The sequence below is a fragment of the Megalobrama amblycephala genome, linkage group LG16 (genome assembly GCF_018812025.1).
Source record: "Megalobrama amblycephala isolate DHTTF-2021 linkage group LG16, ASM1881202v1, whole genome shotgun sequence".
NCBI lineage: Eukaryota > Metazoa > Chordata > Actinopteri > Cypriniformes > Xenocyprididae > Megalobrama > Megalobrama amblycephala.
In genome coordinates this window covers 707,658-735,157 of record NC_063059.1, presented here as the reverse complement: position 1 = coordinate 735,157, position 27,500 = coordinate 707,658, and the positions used below count along the sequence as shown (strand labels likewise).

The window sequence follows — 27,500 nt, the reverse complement described above, 5'->3', positions numbered from 1 at the left end:
CTGTCGCTCATCCAGTTGTCTCTTCTCATCACCCACTCTCTTTCCTTCAGCAGATTGTAGGTCCATTCCATCATCATCATCTCATACAGACGTTCCAAAATCCATTTAGATTTGCAATGATAAACAGTGGGGAAGACACAGAGTGGAAGGCATTAGAAAACACACTGTAACAATGGTCTAGGACCTTATTACCCCTAGTCATCGCTGTAATTTGCTGTATGAATCTGGGCATGGTGTTCCTCAAATCAACATGATTGAAGTCCCTGTTGAATCCGGATATGAGGTTTTTAACTGCATAATATGAGCGTCCAGCTGTTGAGCTGCATCAGCAGCTGCTGCTTGATGTGGGATGAACACAGCAACCAAAATAACAGAAGTAAAGTCTCTAGGCTTTCTGCGTTTGATGGTAAGAAATTCCAGGTTGGTGGAACATGCCATTGAGATTACCTTTGTGTCCGTGCACCAACACTGATTCACAGAGAAACATACACCACTGCCTTTTCACTTCACTGAGCTTGAAGTCCGGTCTGCCCTGAACAGGGAGAATCCTGGCTGTTGTAACGCTGAATTCAAACAGGCTCAGTAAAACATGTACAGAGCACTTGTCCTGTCTGTGTACAACAAGAAGTCAGATCATCCTGTTTGTGGACAAGAGACTGGACATTAAAGGTAAAATGCTTGGCAGCGGTGTTCAATGATTGATTCCTAAGTCGAATCAATGTGCCAGCTCGTCACCCTCTCTTTCTTCCGTATGGCCTCTACGCTAACAGTATCCACCGGCCTGGCCACAAAGTCCTCTGAATAAAAATTCAGTGTGGGCTGAAATTCGATTATACTGTCTCTTATATGCAACAGAGCCAATCTATTGAACGACAACCCAACAAACAATCCAACCAAAAACAAAACTGAGAGCAACACCATGTCGCCATGAAGCAGCGCCATCTTTGCCACATTAGACGAAAATTCATCTCCTAAATTGTTTACTTTTAAAATCGTGATTACGTGACTGACAGCACTGTGTTAATGTTCCTACCCTCCTGATTTTGTTGTGGTGATACTGAGGGCCCAGGCTCAGGTGTTGTGATAGTCCTGCTGTTAGCGTTACCATCCCGCTCATTTGCTGATCCGAGTAAACATCTCGATGAGTGAGACCATCATCAACAGTTCTTCTGTTATCAGATTCAGATTGATTTTTAGATTTTATTTTTTTAGATTCTGGTATTTTTTTAAAGAAATCGGATGTTTTTCTTTGACTCGCCATAGTTAGCTGAGTAAATGCTCGCTTGTTTTCTCATTTGAATATTGTAATTTTAGCGTAGCCATGTCACTCACGCCAGATCGACTTTTGAAATATATTTATTTCTAAGTTGCAAACCACAAAATCAAATAAAACGAAATACAAAATAACAATTTTAAGAATAAAGGTGGAAAATTAAAAATGTTGAAAAACCAAACTCGTCATATCATCTTAAATTCCCATTCCGTCAGCAGGGGGTGCTGTAGCACCCCTAGATCCCGCGACCATAGAATCATACCATTTAGAGCCCTGCATTTCTGCCCGATTTTCATGTCATAGCTCAGAGGCGGGCTGGGCCTCGGGCCTGTTTTAGGCTTCTCCTCCTTTTAATACTTTGGACATCCATTAAATAAAATAAACCATGAGAAGCTGATGATGGTAAAACAAACACATGCATAGATATAGCTGCGTCTCATTTCTGAGGCTGAGTGCGCACGACCTCATGTTTAGTGTAGCAGAGAGTGCGCCTTCAGCGCAGCAGCTGGAAGAGTGAGAACTGGATTAAAATTAGGGATGTTCATTTCGGTGTGACCGATTAAAAATACCAAAATGTTATTTTCAAGGCTTTAGTTTTATACAAATACGGCATATAAAACAACAGAATATGAGTATTCACCCCACATGTCACGTACCCGCAGCGATTGAATGGAGAAATCGTGCCGGCGCATTGTGCACATACACAACATAGCCTATCAGTTCTCACATTTTTAACTTGACATCACAGCCTGGTTTTTCTCCATATAGTGGACTTCACTGGGGTTCAACGGGTTGAAGGTCCAAATGTCAGTTTCAGTGCAGCTTCAAAGAGCTCTACATGATCCCAGACGAGGAATAAGAGTCTTATCTAGAGAAACCATCAGACATTTTCTAAAAAAAATAAACATTATATACTTTTTAACCACAAATTTTCATCTTGCACTGCTCTGTGATGCTCCACGCATTACGTAATCATGTTGGAAAGGTCACGCATGACATAGGTGGAAGTACTGATCCAGTGTTTACACAACGAACATGCAAACAAAGACTGGCCTTTACAAAAAAAGGTAAAACAATGATGTCGGATGATTTTGAAGTTGGAGGAGAAAATGAGATGGAGTTTTTCGCCCTACCGCGGTACTTCTGCCTACGTCACGCGTGATCTTTCCAACATGATTACGTCATGCGTGGAGCATCACAGAGCAGTGCAAGCTGAGCATTTGTGGTTCAAAAGTATATAATTTTTATTTTTTTAGAAAATGTCCGATGGTTTCTCTAGATAAGACTCTTATTCCTCGTCTGGGATCATGTAGAGCTCTTTGAAGCTGCCCTGAAACTGACATTTGGACCTTAAACCCGTTGAACCCCAGTGAAGTCCACTATATGGAGAAAAATCCTGGAATGTTTTCCTCAAGAACCTTCATTTCTTTCCACTGAAGAAAGAAAGACATGAACATCTTGGATGACATGGAGGAGAGTCAATTATCAGGACATTTTAATTCTGAAGTGAACTAATCCTTTAACAGCAGGGTATCGCGATACCTTTCTAATACAGGTATGTCGTGCAACACTTGTCATACAGCTGCCTTGCAAACATATCAATGTAGTAACAAACCAATGTTTTTACAGACTCTGCATACAAATGAGCTTACACTGAGCTTTTACACACAACCAATGCAACTCATAACATCTGTTGTTATGAAAAATTCACTTCAGTTCTTACTGAGACACATCGATGGTTTGTAACTGTGAAGCTGAATGACAGACCGTGATCTTTTCTATGTGCATTTTGGACTTTAATGGCGTCTGCTAATTAATGACTTGATTATGAATGTGTAACAGGGTCTTACTCTCATCTGGGTTTGGAGAGGCCAGGATGGCGCTGTGGTTTCTTTTCACTTCTTCTACTTTCTCTGTCAGAGAGCCAATGAACCCTCGAATCTCCTCCACCTGAGAGAGAAGAGGGGGATCACAACTGATCAAACACGTGTTGTTCATTAACACTAAATTAACACCCACATCCACACAAGCCAGATAACAGACATGAAGCTGAACAATCGTAGCACATTCTAGCTTCAACCAGTTTCAAAACATTTAAACTTTAACCTCAGCGAATGCTCATTATGGAGAAGGAACAAGACCCAGAGAAAGACCTCATTTCTTAGAAACTCAAACAGAGAAATGCACTGTGCCTCCTACATGAAACACAATCATATGTGAAACCAGTCTTACCTAAACTATCCACTCAATTAAATCATAGTATGCAAATGTATATGGTAGTCAAAACTGTGTAAATGTGACAAAAACCCCGCGAAAACATGCATAAAAAGAGCTTTTAAAACCCATTGCAAATGCTTTATTGAAAGTATAATATATTAAATGCAATTAACAAATCATCAAATACAGTTAAATATGATGTGTCTGTGTATAATGTGTTCTTTTATTGATTTGCAGGGCTTATTTTTTTGTTTTTTGCTTTTAAACTGGCCAACAAGAGACTATTAACTACTTCATTTGGCCATGATAATCATGTGAAAATCTGTTATCAGTGACAGCCCAGTTCTGATGTTCTTGTCATATATGGTGTTGGTTTATGTTCCTGTTCATCTTCTCTTTTTCTCCTGAGTGCCTTAGTCTTTTCTATTAAATTAAAGTAGCATTTGTGAATAGTCTCTCACCTCAGCTCTCTTTCTTTCAAACCAAGCCCTGACAGTCTGGATGAGTTTGAGGATTTTTTCAGTGTATTTCATGAGTAAATAAGCAATGTAAATATCAAACCTGCTCAAAGAACTCGTCCATGAAACCCTTCTCAATGCCGACAGCAACCTCATCCTCCTCTTCTGGGTCTTTTCCCTGATGAACAGAAATACAGCTAGTCATTACGCAATTCATTATTATTTAAATAATTAACTTGTCATTAGGTGTATTCGTCTTGAAGCGGCGCTGCACAGACCAATCAGTGTTTGATATCAAAGTACCACGAGAGTGATTTGAAAGCATACCAGGTGAACCAAACGCTGATGCAAGTAGATGTAATTTCAGATTTCATTTAAAAGATCCCAGAGAAGATGCTAAGATGCTAATCTTAAGGTCAGGAGCCCCAGCTCAAATTATTTCAGTTTTGCTTTCATTTAAATTTAAGAAATTAAGTGACATCCATGATTTAACTTCATGCAGACAATTCAATAATGATTCAGTTGAACTCCTATCCCGTTTCCATAAAGGTAGGTACACCTGAATGTCATCTGCAGAGCAATGAAAAGATATTGCATGCTTTTGAAATATAAAATTAGCATAAATGATGAAAACAGGATTGGGCCAAGGATAGATCCTTGTGGTACACCACTAATCAATGAGGCCGTTCTGGAGTAATGTTGACCAAGATTATCTGAAAACGTCCTATTAAAAATAAAAGACTTAAACTATCCGAGTGCCATGCCCCGGATTCCCACCGTCTATTCTAGGAGAGAGACAAGAATACTGTGGTCAATGGTATCAAACGCTGTGCTGAGATCTAATACGACTAAAATCACAGAGCTACCAGTCAATCGAAATCAAAATATTTAAAACATTAACAAGGCCATTTCTGTGCTGTCATTTGCTTTGAACCCTGTCTGAAAAATTTTGAAAATATTATTTTAAACTAGAAAAGCCTGCAATTGACTTAATGCAACCTTTTCTAGGACTATACATAAAAACGGTAACTAGAATCTAAGTTTGTTTTTACAGAAGGGGCTGTATAATATTAAAATTAAAACTCGCTGGATCTACTCCTGATGTAAGACTTCTAGTCAGTATACTCCAAACCGACCAATAATATCAAAAGTCTGCTTTACTCTTGATGGGATAACATTGTGACAGCAATTTGTAAGTTACAACTTGCCAACTATCTCAGCTAAAGGTCGAAGAGAAATAAGTGTAAACGGATCGAATACCACAGAAGTAACACAAGTAAGCGATGGGTCATATAAACCAGGTTCAATATGCAACTTGATATCCTCTTTTTTCTGAACCAAAAAGTTAGGCAGATCATCACAGGCAGTAATTTATCTTTCTGAATCTGGCAGTAAGGTGTGGGAGTCCGTTTTTAGTCCATCTCCTATCCTGAAAAGTCTTGCAGAGATGGACTAAAAATGATCTTCCAACATTACTGCCATATTCTGAAAGTTCTTCAAACAGTGGTACAATAGGATGTGGTGCTGGTCCTTCAAGGAGTCACTCTCAATCTGTCTGTCTATAAGGCCTATAAAAACCCAGTCTTCATGTATTTTACAACACTTCAGCTTGTGATTCTTATTAAGAGCGGGTCATTTTTTAGGATTCTTCACCTAACCTAAGTCTCTGAGATCCTGACACCTGTGCACTTCTGGAGACTCCAGGTAGGTTTCAGTTCTGGGAAATGGTGGTCGCTGGAGACTAAAGGAGTTCCTGATGGTTTCACACTTAATTCTTCACCTTAATTCTTTTGCAGTTAACATGTGTCTTTTCTTATCCACCTGTTTTTGTCTGACCCCGCTGACCCAATGAGCATTTCACTGTCCAATGGTCATGCTTTAACTTTGCAGTCTCTAGTACTAATGTATTGTGTCCTTCTCATGAGCATTTAATTATTTTAGTTAAATCTCTTTTTTTCTTTTTTGGCTCATTTTGCCTGAAAACCTGCCAAATAATTATAAACACCTAGGGCTGGGCGATATGGCCAAAAAGTCATATCTCAGTATTTTTTTGGCTAAATGGCGATATGCGGTATATATCTCTGTATTTTCTACATTTTTCTATTTGGATTTAGAAAAAAAAAATCGGTATTTACTCATTAAAAATATTAATTTAACATCCTGCCTAATGTTGTCCAACAAATATTGTGTTTATATTGAAAGCTATTAATACAATAGTATTAATACACTTTAAGTAAACTGCATTCACAAAAAGACGTGTCTAACAGATGATGTTGTTTGTAAAGGTTTGATTGTGTAAAGAATTCAGGACTTTTCTCTTTCTGTCATCAGGGACCAATGAGAACAACATATTCAAGAGATATCAGACCTGTCAGAAAATATGACAAAGTCTGCATACTACATACAAACACTAGTAGTTTACTGGAATCAGAATTATGGAAGAAATCATGTTGTGAAAGAGACTCGAGATGATTTTGGTGACATAAGGGATGGCAAAAACTTTAAGTCCAAACAGTTCTTCATTGATCCAGAATGCCTGAACTTGCATTGTACTTGAAGTACTTCATTAAGAGAAAGCAATGGCTTATATTTTCATATTTTGAACCGGCGCATTAAGCAGTTCAAGTACAAAGGAACTGATGCTCTCACAAATCCTATCCTGACATTATAATCCATGATTATTTAGAAACAAGAATCAAGTTATTCCCTGAGAGTCCATTAAAACCAAAACATCACTTTTTGCAGCACTGATTTTTAAATCTGGCCCCTTGATTAGATTATGGACGATGCGTTTCTTAAATAAAAACAGCTACTTCAAGAGATGTGCCAGGCATCTGAAAAACATTAAAAGGAACTTTATCCAAAAAACATCAGATGTTTCAGGGATATCTTTCAGTGACAGTTTTTACCCATCATTTACAGTGACACAATTAAACATGCGGTGAGAGTTTAGCTTTTCAGAAATCAAGCATATCTATCCACAGACTTAAATAAAGGTACATCATAAATCATTTAATAAATAAATATAAAGGGTCATTTCCTTGTGACAAAAAAATTATTAGCCCATTGAGTTTGGAGAACTCATTATTTTAATTCAAAATGACGCCGCTGTGTATTTTATGATGAAAATACATGAAGCTGACTATCATTATGAACACTGTCTGCACTCTGTGACGAAACACAGAACCAGGTTGCAATGTGTTAACGTTAACAACTTGGTAGATTGTATCTGTTTTTAATGTGTACATTCTGTCATGTTAGTTCTGTTTTCCCTGTTCCTGTTTGCCTGTTTAGTTTGACCCAGTTTCATATGTTCTTGTTGGTTTATATAGTTACTGATTTGACCTATGTGCCATCTAGTTTCCGTTGTTTGCTCTGAGTTTGAGTTAGTTCCCTGTACAGTATTGTTTGTGTTAAATGTGTGTTCACAATTCCTAAAGCTCCTATTTTTCTCTCTGTTTAATCAATAGTATTTTGTTTACTCCTGGTTCAGTCCTGAGCAATGCGTGACACATACATTGTAAACTAATGGCAAGTCATTCTGCTGAAACACAGTGTCGTCGAAATAAGATAGTCTTGGCCACAGTGGTGGAGAAACCATTCTCAATATGCTCATATATGTTTAGTTAAAATGATGACATTCAATTTGAAAAATATAAAAGTAACAACTCTTCTTATATGTACAGCGTTACTTCACTATTTTTTTTTTTACATTTGGCAGACACTTTTATCCAAAGCGACTTACATTCCATTATACTATACATTTGTATCTGAGTATGTGCAATCCCTGGGATCGAACCCATGACCTTGGCATTGCTAGTGCCATGCTCTAACCACTGAGCTACAGGAAAGCTAAATGTCTAATTACTACTTACCTGACTCCAGAAATGACTGACTTGGAGAGAACATTTTACACACCACTATCACTGAGGTCTTTCCTGACCTTCAAGAGGTGACAAAATATATTTTAGAAGAGACTTTGCAATCCCTTAGTGTGGAGACATACTATGATTACTATGATATACATAATGATAAATTCAAGCCCGAAAAGACCTTGCTGCTTGGAAGCTGAGATGTAAGTCATGTATTGTGGTATAGAATGCAACTTGTGCCCAAAACATCTAAAAGGTTGGAAATATAAAAACATTCACATTGTGTTATAGATAATTATTTTGTGTGTTTTTGAAGGCCAGACTCAACTGTTGGTGCCTCACCCGGACTACAGTCAACAGTCGAACACTTCCAACATTTCTGATACAGTGGATTAAGTTCCCAGAGGAAACTGATGCACAAATGATGCAAAAAAGTTCTTGCCCATGTAAAAGGAACTCTACTGAAGCTGGCAAAAACAAATGTAGCTATTGCTCAATCTTAGTTAATGCATTAAATAATGAGATCTTATTGTAAAGTGTTTCCTGTTGATCTTTATTGTTCTGGCTTTGCCTGTTTTGGTGTTTTTGCTCCCTCTACTGGTAGTTTTATATTCTGCAGATTGAATATGTTTTATTCAGTTTCTGGGGTTCAAAAAGAACAACGTGCAAAGCACATGGTAGCGCACTTTAATTTGCTGTGTCAGTCCATCGGATTAACAACTCTTAACGAGGCACTGCCTGTAAGTAGAGTTTGATTATTTTTGATTGTTAATATATTATGATTGCGAGGAAGTACATGTAGATGTTTTCATGTTATAGCATTGGGAAATTTATATTGTACAATCATTTTGTACAACTGTCTTCTGGTGAACATTGTTGGACTGGACGTTTACCATGTGACATTTTATTTATGTATTCCTTCTGTGTTATGTTGTTTTACAGTTTTACACATTTATTCAGTAAATCAAAACGACGACTCCGGTGTCAAGACTGTTTATTGAGTGGATGTGTTTAGCTTGCTGGGTGCGAAGCCAGTACAGTAAAAAGGCAAGCTTCATACAAGAGCTGTTTATCTTGGAAGCTGGATTTCACCTGCTATTGTCATCTACGGCATAGAGGCTAACACGACAACTGCAGAGTATCCACACGGTAAAATCCATCAAGCTTATATTTCGGACCAGTCATGGAAGATGACAAAAGTCAGTCAGCTTCATCTCGACGTTCCGTGACTTCCAGCAAGTCCACGGTTAGTATGGCAGCGACTAAAGCAAGAGCAAAGGCGGAAGCTGCACAGGCAAGAGCCTCATTTGCAAAGAGGGAAATGGAAATTAAAATAGAGAAAGCTCGCCTTGAAGCAACATTAGACGTAATGGAAAAGGAGAGAGAGGCTGAAGCTGCAATGGCAGAAGCGGCAGTCATGGAAGCTGCAGTCGCAGATCTAGAGGTAAAAAGATCACAACATAGTTCAACTCTCCACCTTCCACAGCAAAGTCCTAGGCAACGTACTGAAGAGTATGTAAAACAACATAGTGAACCTAGTGATACTGTACCAGAGAATTCAAAGCCTGAATTACCCCAAAATATAGAGGATGATAGAGAGAAAAAGCCTTCTTCACCGGTGTATCATGTTCTGTCCTCTTGGAATGCCAGTCAATGCAGTTGCAGTGAGAAAAGGCAGCAGAGTAAACCTCCATTCCCCCACTCTCCACATAGCTTCTCACACCCTTCTAAGAGTCCAGCTGCGCCCATGCACCATCCTAGACGAGACACGAATCATCCTACTCATCACTCTAGTCATGATGTAGCCACGTATGACTTAGCTAAGTTTTTAACACGAAATCAGCTAGTGACATCTGGGCTTAACAAATTTGATGATCGTCCGGAAAACTATCTGGCCTGGAAATCATCATTTCTCAATGCCACCAAGAACCTTGATCTCACAGCAGGTGAGGAATTTGATTTATTGATTAGATGGCTGGGGAGAGATTCAGCAGATCATGCCCGTCGCATTAAGTCTGTGAATGTAAGGAACTTACCAGCTGGTCTTGAACTCATCTGGGAGAGGCTAGATATGACCTACGGATCTCCGGAAGCTATTGAAAAAGCTCTCTTCACAAAAATAGAGACTTTTCCAAAAATATCAGCTAAAGACCATGATAAACTCCGGGAATTAGGAGACTTGCTTTCAGAGATTGAAGCAGCTAAGAATGGCGGTGATCTACCTGGGCTCACTTATCTAGATACAGCAAGAGGAGTTAATCCTATTGTGCAAAAGTTGCCCTTTGGACTACAAGAAAAGTGGATGATGCAGGGTTCACACTACAAGTACACTTATGGAGTTTCTTTCCCACCATTCTCCTTCTTTGTGGAATTTGTATGTGCAGAAGCAAGAGCACGCAACGATCCTAGCTTCAATTTTTCTTTACTTTCCATAAACCCTGGTGGAAAGATCAGGTATAATGAAAGTCATGCTCAGAAACCTGTTTCAGTCCATAAAACGGATGTGATGTCCTCCTCTAACCTTTCTCATACCAAGAGTCTTCAGAGAGGAAACAACGAGGTTGAGAAGCAATGTCCTATACATCGTAAACCTCATCCTCTCAAGAAATGCAGAGGCTTCAGAGAAAAGCCATTAGAGGAACGAAAAAGGATCTTAAGGGAGCTATCTATTTGTTTCAGATGCTGCTCATCTAACAAACATGTGGCTAAGAATTGTGATGTGTCAATTAAATGTTCTGAATGTGAGAGTGACAAACACCTGGCTGCTCTCCATCCAGGCCCAGCGCCGTGGCGTTCTGATTCTACACCTCCTTCACTGCATGGCGGGGAGGAAGAGGAGTGCTGCGGTGGAGATGTGTCATCAAAGTGCACCAAGATTTGTGGCAAAGGTTTTAGTGAGAAGTCATGCTCTAAAATATGCCTTGTGAATGTTTATCCTGCTGGCAGCCCTGACCAAGGCAGGCGGATTTACACTATTATAGATGAGCAAAGCAATAGATCCTTGGCCAGATCAGAATTTTTTGACAGTTTCAATGTGCAAGGAACTTCTGCTCCGTACACATTAAAGACGTGTGCAGGAGTAGTCCAAGCAACTGGAAGAAGAGCTCAAGGGTTCATCATTGAGTCTGCAGATGGTGAGATCAATTTTCCACTTCCTACTCTCATCGAATGCAATAGTATGCCAGATAACCGAGATGAAATACCAACCGCAGTTGCTGCCCTGCATCACAGCCACCTAAAAGAGATAGCAGACAAGATACCGCCTATTGATCCAAATGCTGAAATACTGCTTCTGCTGGGAAGAGACATAATACGAGCACATAAAGTCCGCAAACAACTCAACGGTCCTCATGATGCTCCGTATGCGCAAAAATTGGACCTTGGTTGGGTCATTGTGGGAAATGTGTGTCTAGGAAAGTGCCACAAGCCCTCTCCGGTGAACTGCATGAGAACACACATCTTAGAGAATGGCAGACCAAGCTACTTCAGTCCATGCAATAATCACATTGTACTGAAGGAGACGTTTAATGAGAAAACCCAGTTCCACAAACCTAGCCTATCAAGCTGCAGACTTGGTCAGTCTTTGTTTCAGCAGACCAAAGATGACAATAAATTTGCACCTTCAGTTGAGGATCAGTTATTCCTGGACATTATGGATAAGGAATTCTTCAAGGACTCAAGTAACAGCTGGGTAGCACCATTGCCATTCCGTGAGCCAAGGAGACGCTTACCCAACAACAGGGAGTATGCAGCAAGACGTTTCATGTCTCTTCGTCGCAACCTTGACAAACGACCAAAGATGAGAGATGACTTCACAGAATTCATGCAGAGAATACTTGACAATAACCATGCAGAGCTAGCTCCTCCTTTACAAGATGGTCAGGAGAGCTGGTATCTTCCATCATTTGGTGTGTACCATCCAAAAAAACCAGACCAAATACGAGTTGTATTTGACTCTAGTGCACAGTTTGATGGAGTATCCCTCAATGATGTACTGCTTTCTGGCCCTGACCTTAACAATAGCCTGTTAGGAGTCCTCATAAGATTTCGAAAGGATCCTGTTGCCATCACAGCCGACATACAGCAGATGTTTCACTGCTTCTTGGTCCGGGAGGACTGTCGTGATGTTTTACGCTTTCTATGGCATCGTGATAATGATCTGTCTAAAGAGGTTGTGGACTACAGGATGCGAGTTCACGTATTTGGAAATAGCCCTTCACCGGCAGTGGCCATTTATGGAATTCGCCGAGCTGCCAGAGAAGAAGAGAAAGAATATGGCACTGATGTGAGGAAATTCATTGAACAAGACTTCTATGTAGATGATGCCTTAAAGTCATTTCCTACAGAGGAAGAGGCAATCAATGTGCTTAAAAGAGCACAAGAGGCACTAGCTGCTTCAAACCTCAGGCTTCATAAAATTGCTGCAAACAGAGCCAAAGTAATGGATGCCTTTCCAAATGAAGATTTGGCTAAGGACATCAAATGCCTTGACCTCTCCACGGATGACTTACCTGATCAGCGAAGCTTGGGGGTACAGTGGAACCTAATGTCGGATACGTTCACCTTCCAAGTGCCCGACACTGAAAAACCATACACACGTAGAGGAGTGTTGTCAACAGTGAATAGCTTGTTCGATCCCCTTGGATTCCTAGCTCCTATCACAATCCAGGGCCGTTTACTTTTAAGAGAACTCTCATCGCAGACACATGAGTGGGATACACCATTGCCTGAAAGCAGACATGAAGAGTGGGCACAGTGGTGTCATTCGCTGCAAGACCTAAGAAGTCTGAACATTCCACGCATGTATGTATCCATTCCTCTTTCTGAAGCCAAACACACTGAAATATGTGTCTTCTCGGATGCCTCCATGAAGGCCATCTCAGCTGTTGCATACTTGAAAGCTTCGGATCAGTATGGGAAAACAGAGGTTGGCTTTGTTCTTGGCAAGGCGAGGTTGGCTCCAAAGCCTGATCTTTCTGTTCCTAGGCTGGAACTATGTGCTGCAGTCCTGGCTGTCGAACTGACTGAACTCATCACAGAAGAGATTCATCTAAAGCTAGATAGAATAAGGTTCTACACAGATAGTAGAGTAGTGTTAGGCTACATCTATAACGAGTCAAGACGGTTCCATATATATGTGAACAACAGAGTGCAGCGCATCAGACAGTCTTCTCAGCCTGAACAGTGGAGGTACGTTTCTTCTGAACAAAATCCTGCCGATCATGGCTCTCGTTCTGTTTCATCTTCTAAGCTTGAGGCCACAACCTGGCTCACAGGACCTTCATTTTTGCACTATCCATCAGAGCAGCTCTTTGATCACCCAAACTCATATGATCTTATTGACCCAGAGGAAGATGTTGAAGTTCGCTCAGAGGTTAAAGTCTTGTCTACGCAGATTGAAGTGAATCATCTAGGTACCAAAAGATTTGAGCAATTCTCAGACTGGAGAACAGTCGTCAGAGCTGTGGCACGGCTGCATCACATTGCTCATTGTTTCACAGGACCAAGTAACGATAGTCAGTGCACAGGTTGGCATTGGTGCTCAAGGGGTTTATCTGTAAGTGATCTTCTGAAAGCAGAGGAAATCATCATCAAGAGTGTACAACAAGAAGTGTATACAGATGAGATGAAATGCATCACTTCTGCAAGTGAAATTCCGTCACATAGTCCACTTTTGAAGTTGAATCCAATCATCGACAGCAATGGTTTGCTGAGAGTTGGTGGACGCATCAGACAAGCAGAAATAGGAGATAAAGAAACAAATCCCCTCATCATTCCGGCTCACCATCACATCACAGTCCTACTGGTCAGACATTTTCATGAACGTGTGCAACATCAGGGCAGACATCTTACAGAGGGCACCATAAGATCCAATGGTTTTTGGATAACTGGGGCTAAACGATGCATTAGCAGTATTATTCGGAGGTGTGTTACTTGCCGTAAACTAAGAGGCAAGGTGGAGGAACAACAAATGGCTGACCTGCCAGCAGAAAGGCTGCAAATGGATCCACCCTTTTCCTTTGTCGGCTTAGATGTTTTTGGGCCATGGGAGGTGATCTCACGCCGCACAAGGGGTGGCCAAGCAAACAGCAAGAGGTGGGCAGTGTTGTTCACTTGCATGTGTACCAGAGGAGTTCACATAGAGGTGATTGAGTCGATGACTTCCTCAAGTCTTATTAACGCTCTCAGAAGATTCTTTTCTATTAGAGGTCCTGCCAAGCAGCTGCGCTCCGATTGTGGGACGAATTTCGTTGGTGCCTCTAGAGAGCTTAAAATGAGCGAGAACGAACAAACAGAGGTGAGAGAATACCTACTTGAGCAAAGATGTTCCTGGGTTTTTAACCCACCACACTCTTCTCATATGGGTGGCGCCTGGGAACGTATGATTGGTCTAACAAGGCGAATCTTGGATTCAATGCTCTTGAAAAACAAGTACTCACAGCTTACACATGAAGTCTTAGTGACATTCATGTCTGAGGTCACAGCCATCGTTAATGCACGGCCTCTAGTCCCAGTCTCCACAGATTCTGAATTCCCCTTCATCCTAACACCATCTATGCTTTTGACACAAAAGGCTGGTAATCCTCCAACTCCACAAGAAGATTTCAGTAAGAAAGACATGCTCCTATGTCAATGGAAACAGGTTCAAACATTAGCAGAAACATTCTGGAATAGGTGGCGGAAGGAGTATCTTGGAACACTTCAGAACCGTCACAAGTGGTTTCACAAACATCCAAACATCAAAGAAGGCGACATTGTACTGCTCAAAGACAAACAAGTCAAAAGAAACGAGTGGCCGATGGGGATAATTGTGAAGGCTGTTCCCAGTACAGACGGTATTGTGAGAAAAGTGGAGGTGAAAACTGTTCAGCATGGGACAACAAAAATCTATCACAGACCTATATCTGAGTTAGTATACCTTGTGTCTTCAGATCAGGCTGTTTAATCCAATAATTGCTAGGGTATATGGTATCTTTGTGATACCAGACGGGGAGTGTTCTGGCTTTGCCTGTTTTGGTGTTTTTGCTCCCTCTACTGGTAGTTTTATATTCTGCAGATTGAATATGTTTTATTCAGTTTCTGGGGTTCAAAAAGAACAACGTGCAAAGCACATGGTAGCGCACTTTAATTTGCTGTGTCAGTCCATCGGATTAACAACTCTTAACGAGGCACTGCCTGTAAGTAGAGTTTGATTATTTTTGATTGTTAATATATTATGATTGCGAGGAAGTACATGTAGATGTTTTCATGTTATAGCATTGGGAAATTTATATTGTACAATCATTTTGTACAACTGTCTTCTGGTGAACATTGTTGGACTGGACGTTTACCATGTGACATTTTATTTATGTATTCCTTCTGTGTTATGTTGTTTTACAGTTTTACACATTTATTCAGTAAATCAAAACGACGACTCCGGTGTCAAGACTGTTTATTGAGTGGATGTGTTTAGCTTGCTGGGTGCGAAGCCAGTACATTTATAGCCTAATTCTTTTGCACGTTAATCTGTTTGAAAATGTTACTTTATATTTTTGGTGTATTGTATTATTGTATTTAAACATTCAGAGTTTTTTTTGTTATTACAAAAAGAGTTCTTAAACCTGTTACAACACTTTTTTTGCAGCTTATTTCAGTATTGTGATAATACCGTATACCGTGATAAAAGCTTCAGCAATTAATCGCAACATGAAAATTTGATACCGTCACATGCCTGCATAATTTATCTGTATAATAGAAGATGGTGATCCAAAAACTACAATTTTCAGTTTTAGAGTCATTCATTGTTAGAAAATTGGCTGCCAGCCAGCAATAGAGAGTGTACATCATAATTATCCCCGTGTTTCAAAGGGAGGTACAGCTGAGTGTCATCCACACAAAAATAGTACGAAATGTTATGCTTCCCGAAAAATCAAGCCTAAAGGGAGCAAACAGAGCGAAAACAAAAGCGGGCCCAACATTTATCCCTGAGGTTAATGGTACAGAAGAGGTAGAAAAATTCCCAACCTCCTATGAAAATGTTCTATCGCAGAGATTTAAACCAATTCAATATGGTACACACATTTACTCAACCATTAGTAAGATAGCATGGTCAATGGTGTCAAAAGCCGCACTGAGGTCCAAGAGGACCAGAATTGCACCTGAATCCACAGCTAACAAAAGATGAGCAAAGCTGACTCTGTACTGTGATGTTGTCTAAAATCAGCCTGAAACTTGTCTAATAAGTTATTCTCACTTAAAAATATAGTCAGTTAATGGAAGACAACCTTTTCCACTATTTGAATAAACAACTCAACCAGGGGGAAATATAAAATTCCTCCTGGAAAAGTGCCTATTTTGGTTCAACAAACTGGACATGGCAGTTCACTTAAAAGAATCGCAATTACACTTAAAGAAACTTTCACACAGTGTGGATGTGAAGGGGAAAGACTCTTGAACTGCTTAAATACTGTAGGTGTGAACAAGAGCAAACAGTTCCTATATGCTGTAACAAAGTTTAAAGTGGTGAGGGCGAGCTGAGCGGTTCCTCTGAAGATGTTGCTACTTTGGAAACCTGCCTGACACGGACAGTATAGATGGACCAAGTTCACTTGACTCCCACCATTGTTGTGTGTGGTAAGTACGGGTGTAACGGTAAACAAAAATAATGGTTCGGTACATACCTCGGTTTTGATACTTTTGACACTACTTGACACTTTTTGGTACAGCCGGGGGGAGAAAACTAAACATAAAATTGCTTTTTGCCCCCTTTTTTGTCACTATTTGTCACAATTTAAATACAGAGTGATGATTAACTAAAAGACGTTCTCAGCCATGTCAAACTGCGAATGGCTTGACTGCATGTTCAAGGCTTGTGTTAAAGATTGTTGCAAAAATGTCACTATACCAATCTTTTTTATAGACCCTAAAATGTTGCATTCAGGACAAATGAGCTGCTCTGTGTCCAAACCCCTAATGCTTTTTTTAGGGATCACGTCATCACGCCACTTGGATGGAAACATTCTGGAGACCCCCCTTTGTTGTAGTCCTTAAACAGCGATTTCTGTAAAAGAAAATATCTCCCTTTGCATTGTTTATGCATTGTTCAACAGCTGTTTTGGATTCATCAGCCTTTCTTGATCTTGATTTTTTTTTTTTTGTGGAATTTGACCTTGTTTGTTTCTCACTAATTCTCTTTTGGATTTTTGATCCTCACTCTGGTCCTCTGCCTGATCTTTTACAGAAGACTTCAATTCAACAGGATTCAGCAGAGTTAAATGAATCTCGAGCTACTATAGCTTATCAGACTGAAGTACTTAATGCACAGCTCCAAAATTATGAACGCCTAATGCAATACATGCAATCTCTATCCACTCCTTCCATCTGGTAATCTTGCTCCATCCCTTAAAATGTCACTTTCAGAGAAGTCTGATGGCAGTCCAGACCGTCCTGCATGCATGGCTTGACAATAAGCACTGGCCGATGGTCCAGGGCCAGTGTGAAAGATGACCGGGACAGCTGACAGAATAACTGTCACTTGTGTCACCACAAAACTTTATCATTGGCACATGTTTTTGAGGTCTTGCCAATTTAAACATTCAAGTGGTTTTAATCCATTCAAGCACAAGATGACGCGTTAGAAAAATCAATCAATATTGTGGCTGAATATTGTGATATCTGATATAACCACCATTTATTTAAATTATCATTAATATGAATAATTATTAATAATTATACATAAATAAGTTTTATGATGTGATCAGCAGGAATGAAGATGAAGGGGATTCAAACACAAAACAGGCTTTATTAATAATCCAAACCCTCTGAATGAACAAACACGCCGGAGAATAACGCAAACCACACAATGCATAAACAAGAACTGACCAAGAATAACTGAAACACAGGAATATATAAAACAGAGGCAGAACAAAAGAGAGTAAACTAGACCTAGTTTAACTATTAACTATTAACATATTAATACGTAACTATATAAACAAATGAGGACATAATCAATAACCAATGAAATTGAAACTAAACTGAGCAGGGAAACAGGAACTAATGGAAACAGAACAGAATGTCAAAATAAAGGTCCACATAACAGAACATCAGTCGGACAATAAGCTTGCTGGGCTATTGTTTTTATTACAGTTAGTTCTGATCCTCGAATCTGACTGGATGAGAGCCTTCCTAAGACTTTACTAGGCTTTCTATTTCACCAGTATCAGGCTGTCAGTCAGTTACATTGTTACGCCACTAGGTGGCGGCTTTGAGTGAGTCATTAACCTGTTCATTCAACTAGTACATTCAAAAATGCTGATTCATTCATGAATTAAACAAGGCGTTGAAATCATTTTAACTTGAGCGCCAGGTAATCATACGCACTCAGTCGATCTCTCTCTCTTACTCACTGTCTGTTTAGTCTTGTTTAATGCAAATCTACAGAACCATATAGAGAGTTGGTGGGGAAAATTACGTTCTTCACTTATGTTATCATTACTAATTTAACATTCAGTATACATGTATGAAATGTAAAACAAGAAGGGCATAGCCTGATGAAAAAATAAAACACGTGAACATTGTGATTGAGGCAGTTGCTTGCATTCCTCTGTGGTTGGCTTGTCAGTATCGCAATATTACAATATTGCGGTTATCGCAGCAGCGTTAAATACATACTTTTAGGGCATAGTTTAAGTAGGTGAATTGCGATGCAGCAAAAGACGGTCACTTGAGTCATTCCAAAATGAATCAGCCTTTGAATGAATCGGTTGAATAAATTACTGTTGACACAATGACCAAGAAAGTGCCAACTACTGGCAGTTTTAATTTCATTTCATTAAAAAAAAATCATTTACGTAATCAGATTGTTTTTTGATCTAACGAGTAAAGTAATCCATTAAAATAACATGCATTACGCAATCAGTTTACTTTCTGATCTACCAGTTAATCCATTTCAAGTAATGTGAATTACGTAATCAGATTACTTTTTGATGTTACCAGTAAAGTAACATATTAAAAGTAACATGCATAATGTAATCTGATTACTTTTTGATCTAATGAGTAAAGTAATACATTAAAAGTAACATGCATTGTGTAATCAGATTACTTTTTGATGTAAGGAATACTTTCAGTTTTTAACGTAATCAGTTTAATTTCTGATCTAACGTATTGCACTGTAAGTAATGTGCATTATGTAATCAGATTACTTTTTGATGTTACCAGTAAAGTAACACATTAAAAGTAACATGCATAATGTAATCTGATTACTTTTTGATCTAATGAGTAAAGTAATACATTAAAAGTAACATGCATTATGTAATCAGATTACTTTTTGATGTTACCAGTAAAGTAACGCATCAAAAGTAACATGCATAATGCAATCTGATTACTTTTTGATCTAATGAGTAAAGTAATACATTAAAAGTAACATGCATTGTGTAATCAGATTACTTTTTGATGTAAGGAATACTTTCAGTTTTTAACGTAATCAGTTTAATTTCTGATCTAACGTATTGCACTGTAAGTAATGTGCATTATGTAATCAGATTACTTTTTGATGTTACCAGTAAAGTAACGCATCAAAAGTAACATGCATAATGTAATCTGATTACTTTTTGATCTAATGAGTAAAGTAATACATTAAAAGTAACATGCATTATGTAATCAGATTACTTTTTGATCTAATGAGTAAAGTAATACATTAAAAGTAACATGCATTATGTAATCAGATTACTTTTTGATGTTACCAGTAAAGTAACGCATCAAAAGTAACATGCATAATGCAATCTGATTACTTTTTGATCTAATGAGTAAAGTAATACATTAAAAGTAACATGCATTATGTAATCAGATTACTTTTTGATGTAAGGAATACTTTCAGTTTTTAACGTAATCAGTTTAATTTCTGATCTAACGTATTGCATTGTAAGTAATGTGCATTATGTAATCAGATTACTTTTTGATGTTACAAGTAATGCATTACAAGTAACTTTTTTGATGTTACGAGTAAAGTAACGCTTTACAAGTAATGTGCATTACATAATCAGATTACTTTTTGATGATAATGCAAATTCTATTTCTAATGCACATTCTAATAACACAAACACATTTATTTACAGTCAAAAAGGTGACTGCAGATGAAGTATTTTCAAGAACAACAGTCACAGTAATAGTATGAATTGTAGCTGAAATGGTTAGTGATGCATGATGTCCACTTTAGTGGTCATTTTTCTCTTAATCTAAATTCAATTCTTGGAAATTTAGCTGTGATATGACTCCGATATTGCTTGATGCTACAACATTTTTACATGCAAGAGTCTCCTAGGAAAGAAAGAATGGATAGATATTCCAGAGCAACTTGGCATTTCTGACTGGCCATCGGCCATCTTGGTTTGGAGGGAAACAGCTTGCCACTTGGTGTCAGTGTATAGGATGAAGCACTAGGGTCCACTGTAGACTCTGATGTGCAACTATGCCATCAAAACCCATGCATATGCAAGAAAATGCTTTTTGAATAGCTATCCACTGTAGTGACCTCTGTGCATGAAAGGGTTAAAGTCAGATTACATTCTCAACACTGACACGGAAAAGAGGAAACATTGAGCCAAAACGACACAGTCAGAAGGCTTTTCAATCCACAAATCACCAACATTTACCATGTACTAACACTAACTGAAACCATGGCAGAAATATGGGATATTCATACTGAATTTTATTATATTATTAATGACATTAAAGGAGCAATGTAATATAATTGCTGTATTTTTTGTTATAAAGCTATAGCAGTTTTGTGCATTTGTATTTACACAAATTATCTTCAGGCTACTGTTATTCATAACAAACAGCACAGAAACCATATAGCCTAGTTACTCTTTACCATGGCAGTGAGGTGCAATGTATGGTTTAACCTGTGGTTATCTGATCCAAATACTATGGAAGACCAAATGTTACCCTATAAAATTTTACTCTTTAAAAATGAGGCTGTTACAGTTTTTACAGATGCTGCTATTTTGTTAATGAACATGAATATGCATCTGCATCCCGACTGTCTGACAGTTTTAAGAGAGAAACCATGTAACATTAATCTGTGAAACGATCACCTGTTCTGATGATAAACCACAACTAACGGTCTGCTTTCTACAACTTCCAGCAAGTGATTCATGTAATGTGTCACATATAACCGGATAGCAGAGAGCTGCAGTTTTGGACCTGAAGTGAACTAAAGGCAGTATGTCAATACATGAGACACATCAGGAATCACTCTCTAGCCCTCTGTTTGTTCAGTGATAGTGAGGGAAAGACTGGTTAATGATTATGTGCTCAACTCAGATCACTTCATTGATCATATAACACATCTGCTCAGTCAACTTGATTATTAAATCAGTTTTCAGCTCTGACTGTCATTCACAGTGATGCAAATGAGCTTTAATTAGTTCTTTTATACGTCATCTACAATTACAAATAAGCTTTTTATTTTAGTATTAACATACACTTCAGTCTCAAAGAGCACATCTCTTCTCACCTGCAGACAAACTCACGAATGAACATTTCCTCTCTTCAGATCACATTCAGCTCAACGCCATAAAGGAACTTGTGTGAAAATATTTGTAATAAAACAAATATATGCTCATTCTCATAATTACAACTATTACAGGGCAAACATTAAACATCACTAAACACTTCTGATCAGTATGGAAACGCGTCAGTATGAATCATGTCTGTCCATCACAGCATCAATATCAAGTTCAGCATGACTGAATAAACTGATACACTTACATGTCTGAGCTCCTGCGTGCGGTCCTTCATGTTTCATTCAGTCCGTCTGACGCGTTTATCGCTCGCTGAGATCAGCGTCATTTTTAAAGTTACATCCGTCTGGCGAAAGAGGCGAGGCGCGCTCATTAACTCTAGAGCGCGCGATGCGCGTTCACATCACTACAGATCTTTTTTTTTTTTTTTTTTTTTTTTTTTTTAAATGCTTGAATAGCAATTAGTCTACATAAAGATCAAGGAATTACATACAAATACACAACATAAACAACAATAATCTTTTTTTTTTTTTTTCTTTTTTTTCAATTAACACACAGTCACACACACCTTACAACAAATTGAGAATAGTTTCAATTAAATAACAACTAATTAATTAATTAACAAAGAAAGAAAGAAAGAAAGAAAGAAAAGACAGTTCCATTTAAAAATATACCAATCTTCAGTCTGTGCTCTGAAGAATTCAGGATTTTTAACAATTTAAGTCAGAAAAGTAATTTTCATATCTAAGCTCAAAAAGTGGGACACACAATAAATAGGTACAACTTTATATTTTCACAAACTTTGAAAATAAATAGTTGTTAAACTCAACACTTTATCTCCAATATGTACAAAACATAAAATGTCTCGTCACATTTAGTTATGAATTATACTAATCATATCATATTAATCAAATAATAGCATGTTTTCAATTAAAAATTTTCATAAAATAAGTTGAGTAGTTTGCATCACTGGATGTTACTGTTTGTTGCTGAATATTTCAATCATAAAACATTCATCAGATATTAAAGTGGATCTATAATGCCCCTTTCTCAAGATGTAATATCAGTCTCTGGTGTCTCCAGAATGTGTGTGTGAAGTTTCAGCTCAAAATACCCCACAGATCATTTATTATAGCCAGTGTTGGAGGTAAAACATTGTAAGTAACTTGAGTTACGTAATCAGATTACTTTTTCAAGTAACTAGTAAAGTAACACATTACTTTTTCAATTTAAAACAAAACATCTAAGTTACTTTTCCTCATGTATTGACTGATAGTACTGCTCTCCTCATGTAGAGAGGAATAAAGGTCAGAGGTGTGTGTCGCTGTGTGAACATGATGCTATTGTAGTTCTAGACTGAATGTGAGCATGATTTAAAACACTGAAAACATTCAGTATTCCTCAAAATTAATAAAAACAGTGAAATGCAATCTCAGAATTTTATGCAAACCTGTAATTAATATTTTCCCATTTCTCAATACTCGGGTCACTTTATCAAAACTCTTCACACAGTGAGCACAACATGCATCAATGTGAGCTTAACTGTGGGTCATTTTTCATTGCTTTGGCATAGAATGCATTTAATGACTACATCTTTTATTTAATTTTTTTTTTTTTCTCACTTCAACACAATAAATGCAAAAACCCAGTGTACCTACAGGCCAATTTGCACATACTGTTTTCAAAACTGCTCGACTGAAGTTCAAAACAATAACACAACACAAAACTGAGAAAGACAGAAATATGCTGCATTTCCACAGTAATATTGTAATGAAATATATTCTGATTCTAAAAATTCAAATACTATCAATGCAACTATAGATGAAACTGTCTTTAAATTTCACTATCATCCATTCAAAGGGGAAAACTTGGGAATAATTTTGAACTGTAATGTAAACATGGTCCATGTAACAAACTGCAGTGAATTATAAACAACAGAGAGTGTTATTCTTGTGTTGTTAAGAAATTTTACAAAACATTGTATAAGGTTACCTGATGTTAGTGTTTTTAGGTCTGTGTTTTATGACTGATAAAGTGTGTTTGCTGGTGAAAACCTTTGAGTTCTGGAAGAATGAGTTGATTTGAGACATGAATGAAGTGTTTTGGTAGATTTAGTGCATTTTGAAAGTGAAATAAACTGCTGTGCCAAGATGAACATTGGTCAGGAGAACTGTGTGAAGAGTGTTGAAAAAGTGCCTAAGTACTGAGAAATGTGTCCTAGTGATTGTAAAAAACTGTAAATTACACAAACATACTTTATGCATTTAATCTCACTTTATTAACCTGCTGACCTTCAACGATCTAATTCACCCATACTAATAAGCAGAAATGACTTTAGATTAGATGTAGAAATATGAGTGTTGAACTTCCTTCTCCTGCATCTATTCTTCTTTGCTCCAGAATCACAGCACAGCTGAAAGGATTGTTTGAGCGGCGCCCTCTACTGTACAGGAGTAAATATGCATTTGGCCATTTCTAACTATCGGGAGCACTCGTCCCCCTCAGTGTCTGGTGGTTACGGCCCTGCTTTACATGCACACTTATTAATGAATCAACAACTGAGAAGATGAAATCTGGTTTATTAAAGCTTCTGTAAATTCAGGCATAAATTCCTATAAGACAAGGAGTCCATAAAGTATCTCCACATGGCCGTTGTATCGTTTTGTAATATATAGTCCTGGTTCTGGCTTCTGATTGGCCAGTACAGATCAGAGCGTGTGACTGACGGTCTGCTGTCTGTGTAGACGCTCATATGACCCTGTTGAGCGTTCAGAAGTGAGGTCTCCTGTGACGACCCGTGTACTTCGTGTCGGCCCTCACGTCCCTGAGAGAAGAAACACAACACAGCTGAACATCCACAATAAATCAGATGAGCAGCGACCGCTAACATCTCTATAGTGCCTTCATTTTCTTAAAGGACCCAGTGTCTCAGCCTTTCATTAAAGACCAGTTTCCAAATCCGTAATGACTCGTCTCTGTCACATGATAAAACAGGCCCTGTCCACTGAAGACGAGAGCCCGTATATTCAGTGTGATGGTGAAAGCGGTCGATCACTACAGTAAAGAAGTGTTCATATCGCACACGGCTGAAACAGTGACATTATTTAAAATAACAAAAGCTGAAACATACTTCCCCTGCCGGCGCCGTCTTTCCTTCTTCTCCATGATCCAGTCCTTACTCTTCTTCACAGACTTTCCTTTCATGTTTTTGAAACGGGACCTTTCATGAGAAAGCGCACAAAACCAATTAAAGACGGAAACGTTTTTTGGGATAGAAGAAGAAAGCATTTGAGGAGCACTGATGTGTCTTCATGTGTGGTTTACCTCTGTGACGTAAACTGAGCCTGAGTTGATACGCCTCTGTCAGTCGCCTCTGAATCTAAACCCTGGAAAACAGAAACAAGCTCATGAACACGCTGTGTGTGTGTGTGTGTGTGAATGTGAGAGAGAGAGAATGTGTGTGTTTCAGAGGTCGCGTTAAACAAAAATTGTCCGTCATTGACAGAATTTTTTAATCAATGATGGAAAATCTGACAGATTACACTGAGGGTGATCTATTGTAAATTGTAACTGTAATTCCCACCCTTGTCCAGTTGGTGGCAAGTGCGCTCCAATGTAGCAGCAGAGCACTGGATCCAGAACAAACTTAAAGGGGCTCTATGTAAGATTTTTTCTTTAATAAAGCATAAAAATACCCTAATATGTTTGCAGATATTTAGGAAACATGCTAAGTTCACCTACTTGTTTCTCAGAGATACAATGTTACAGTCAGATATTCTACTGTGAAATGTGTGTTCCGTGTCGGAATGTCTGTCTTTGTTTTGGTCTCTGTGAAACCGTGTGCTGCAGTTTATCCAACACCGCGTGTTGTAACCATGGAAACCAACAAACAAACTGGGTCAGAGAACTGCAGATTGTACTTTGCCTAAAAAGCCTCTGAATCCATCTAAATATCTCTATGACTGACAGCATATTAAAACAGATAAATCAACTCATCAGCGTACAGTGTGTAAGTCTCCTCAGCTTTCATTATCAATCACACTCCCTCTTGTTGCGTGTCCTCAAGCTGGCAACCCGCGTCTTTGAACGAGGGGGCGGGGCAAACAATATTTTGAATTTGGACTGCAGTACCTATTTCATTCCTACATAGAGCCCCTTTAAACTGGCATGAATCTTTCGCTATGCATTTAATAACGCACAGGCGAGTACCCAGAAGCTATCACGCCACATTAAAGAGCGCCAAAACAGTATTTATTGCTTGAATTTCTTAATGCAATGGACAGAATTTGAAAACTGAGACTTTGTTTCGTATCAAAAGCAACACAAAGCTTTAAGCCTACTGCGATTTATTGGATAGGAGGCGCACTGCACTGTTTATTCATCAACTGAAAACAACATATACCAAAAGATTGACTGGGATTTACGAATCGATATTGGTCATAAAAATGAGAATATATTAAAATTGCTGCGGGGTGTGGTGTTGAACATGAAAAGTTACGCAGTCTAATCTGTTAATCTGTTCTTCAAAATAAATGCATAAGCCTATATCGTCCTGTAGGTTCATAATTAAAAATGAAAATGTGAACAAAAATAAAAGCATTTAAATGTGTTATTCTAATTAAAATATGAAAATTAAAATGACGGGTAATAATAGATTATGACGTAATAAAAATGACGGACAATGTTTAAGTCTAACGCAACCTCTGGTGTGTTCATACTGAGGCTGTACACACCTTGGGCAAAACACCTGATACACCAGCAAACAAACACAGGAAAAATCTGCAGACAAAAAGATTTGCAGTGTCACTCAATATAATACACTAGACACATTCCCATTAAATATTAAATGATGATAAATGTAAGCTGAAGGAGTTACTTTTTGGCTTTGCTGCTGTTGGGATAATCCACAACCAAACCGCCCGTGAAACCGGCTTTCATGGCCTGAGCCGTTATCAGCTCCAGCTGAGAGAAAAACCACACAACAAACTCATCTGATGAGCGTTTCAATGTCATCGCACAATACCAGGACTTGAACATTATATGATTTATATTACTTTCTATATAGCACACAATGACAAATCTAAGAAAGAAAAACAAAAAGACCTTTTACTTAAGAGACAAACAGCAAAACTACTACTAAAATATGAAACAGAAATGAACAAGAAAAACAAAATGTTAAGAGATAATGCTTGTTTAATGGTTTGCCTGAACTCAAATAATCTGTATTTAATCACTGTAAATGAGAAAAAGCAGAGATCCCGACCTGCTCTGAGTTTTCAGGGTAAATCTGGAAGACGGCGCGCGCTCCTCTCGCCTACAACAACAACAACAACATCATCATCATCATCATCATCATCATCATCATGTCTGTCAGCTCCTGCTGATGAAACCCCAGCTGACCGAACTCACCAGAGCCGAGTACAGCGTGCTGAAGAAGCGGTACAGTCTCTTCGGAGGACTGTGTGTCTTCTTATCCGCGTTACACAGCCACTGCAGTGCTGAAATACTGACGCAACAGGACACACGTGACATGTGACTCCAAACAACCTGCCTTCAGCTCTACACAACTCTTCATGAGCTCATACCTTATGCAGCCGTCGAACATGCCCGGTCTGAAGGGCATCCCCTGACCCATGTCCCCCAGCACCAGATCTCCCTCCACCTCCCGCCGCAAGGCCACATCTGCACAGAAGCACATGATCCATCTACTGTCACACTGATTCAGGCATGACATGTTCCTTTACTTTCAATCTGATGCTATCTGAGTCAGACTCTAAGTGAGTCAGACTCGTGCTGGTCAACAGTGTGTGTGTGTGTGTGTGTGTGTGTATATATTCACCCAGCATGGCTGTGCTGATGTCCACACCAACCCAGTAGTGACCGACCTCAGATAAATAATCTCCACTGAGTCCGGAGCCGCAGCTGACGGATTCAAGCAGGATAAATCAGGTGAACAGGGCTTCAACAGTGTCACACGTTCATGGAGTAACAGAGCGGCGCTTACCCCACATCCAGCAGGTAACAGGGCTGATCGTCCGGCAGACTGAGCAGCTCCACGGCTCGCTCCGACATCTGTGACTGGATCTCTATGATCCGAGAGCTGCAGAGAGAGACAGATGGATGGACAGACGGACACTGATCACTTACATGCATCGTGTGCATGAATTTATGATTCACA

General features: G+C 38.8%; 3 protein-coding genes across 5 annotated transcripts in view; 1 reads left to right on the top strand and 2 right to left on the bottom strand.

Annotated features, from left to right (window-relative positions):
- stx1a (syntaxin 1A (brain)) overlaps positions 1–21,722 on the bottom strand; it is a 41,254-nt gene extending 19,532 nt beyond the window's left edge. For all 3 annotated transcript variants that reach the window (XM_048161040.1, XM_048161042.1, XM_048161041.1), the window contains exons 1-3: positions 21,570–21,722; positions 4,052–4,126; positions 3,124–3,223 (exon numbers count right to left, since the gene is read on the bottom strand). In XM_048161040.1, the coding sequence (XP_048016997.1) occupies positions 3,124–3,223; positions 4,052–4,126; positions 21,570–21,599 (205 nt within the window). In that variant the 5' untranslated portion in view covers positions 21,600–21,722. The remainder of the gene's footprint in view (positions 1–3,123; positions 3,224–4,051; positions 4,127–21,569) is intronic.
- LOC125248882 lies at positions 8,398–15,287 on the top strand. The gene is made up of 2 exons (XM_048161039.1): positions 8,398–8,560; positions 8,763–15,287. Exon 2 carries the CDS (start codon positions 9,004–9,006, stop codon positions 14,764–14,766), a length of 5,763 nt encoding a protein of 1,920 aa, XP_048016996.1. The 5' UTR covers positions 8,398–8,560; positions 8,763–9,003; the 3' UTR covers positions 14,767–15,287.
- Positions 21,723–23,884: 2,162 nt separating the features above from the next.
- Positions 23,885–27,475, bottom strand: bud23 (BUD23 rRNA methyltransferase and ribosome maturation factor). Its single transcript, XM_048161772.1, has 10 exons — positions 27,327–27,475; positions 27,162–27,244; positions 26,908–27,004; positions 26,732–26,828; positions 26,586–26,636; positions 26,199–26,284; positions 26,056–26,101; positions 24,647–24,708; positions 24,453–24,542; positions 23,885–24,146 (listed from the first exon to the last, which is right to left on the bottom strand). Exons 1-10 carry the CDS (start codon positions 27,473–27,475, stop codon positions 24,092–24,094), a joined length of 816 nt encoding a protein of 271 aa, XP_048017729.1. The 3' UTR covers positions 23,885–24,091.
- Between the last annotated feature and the right edge of the window lie 25 nt (positions 27,476–27,500).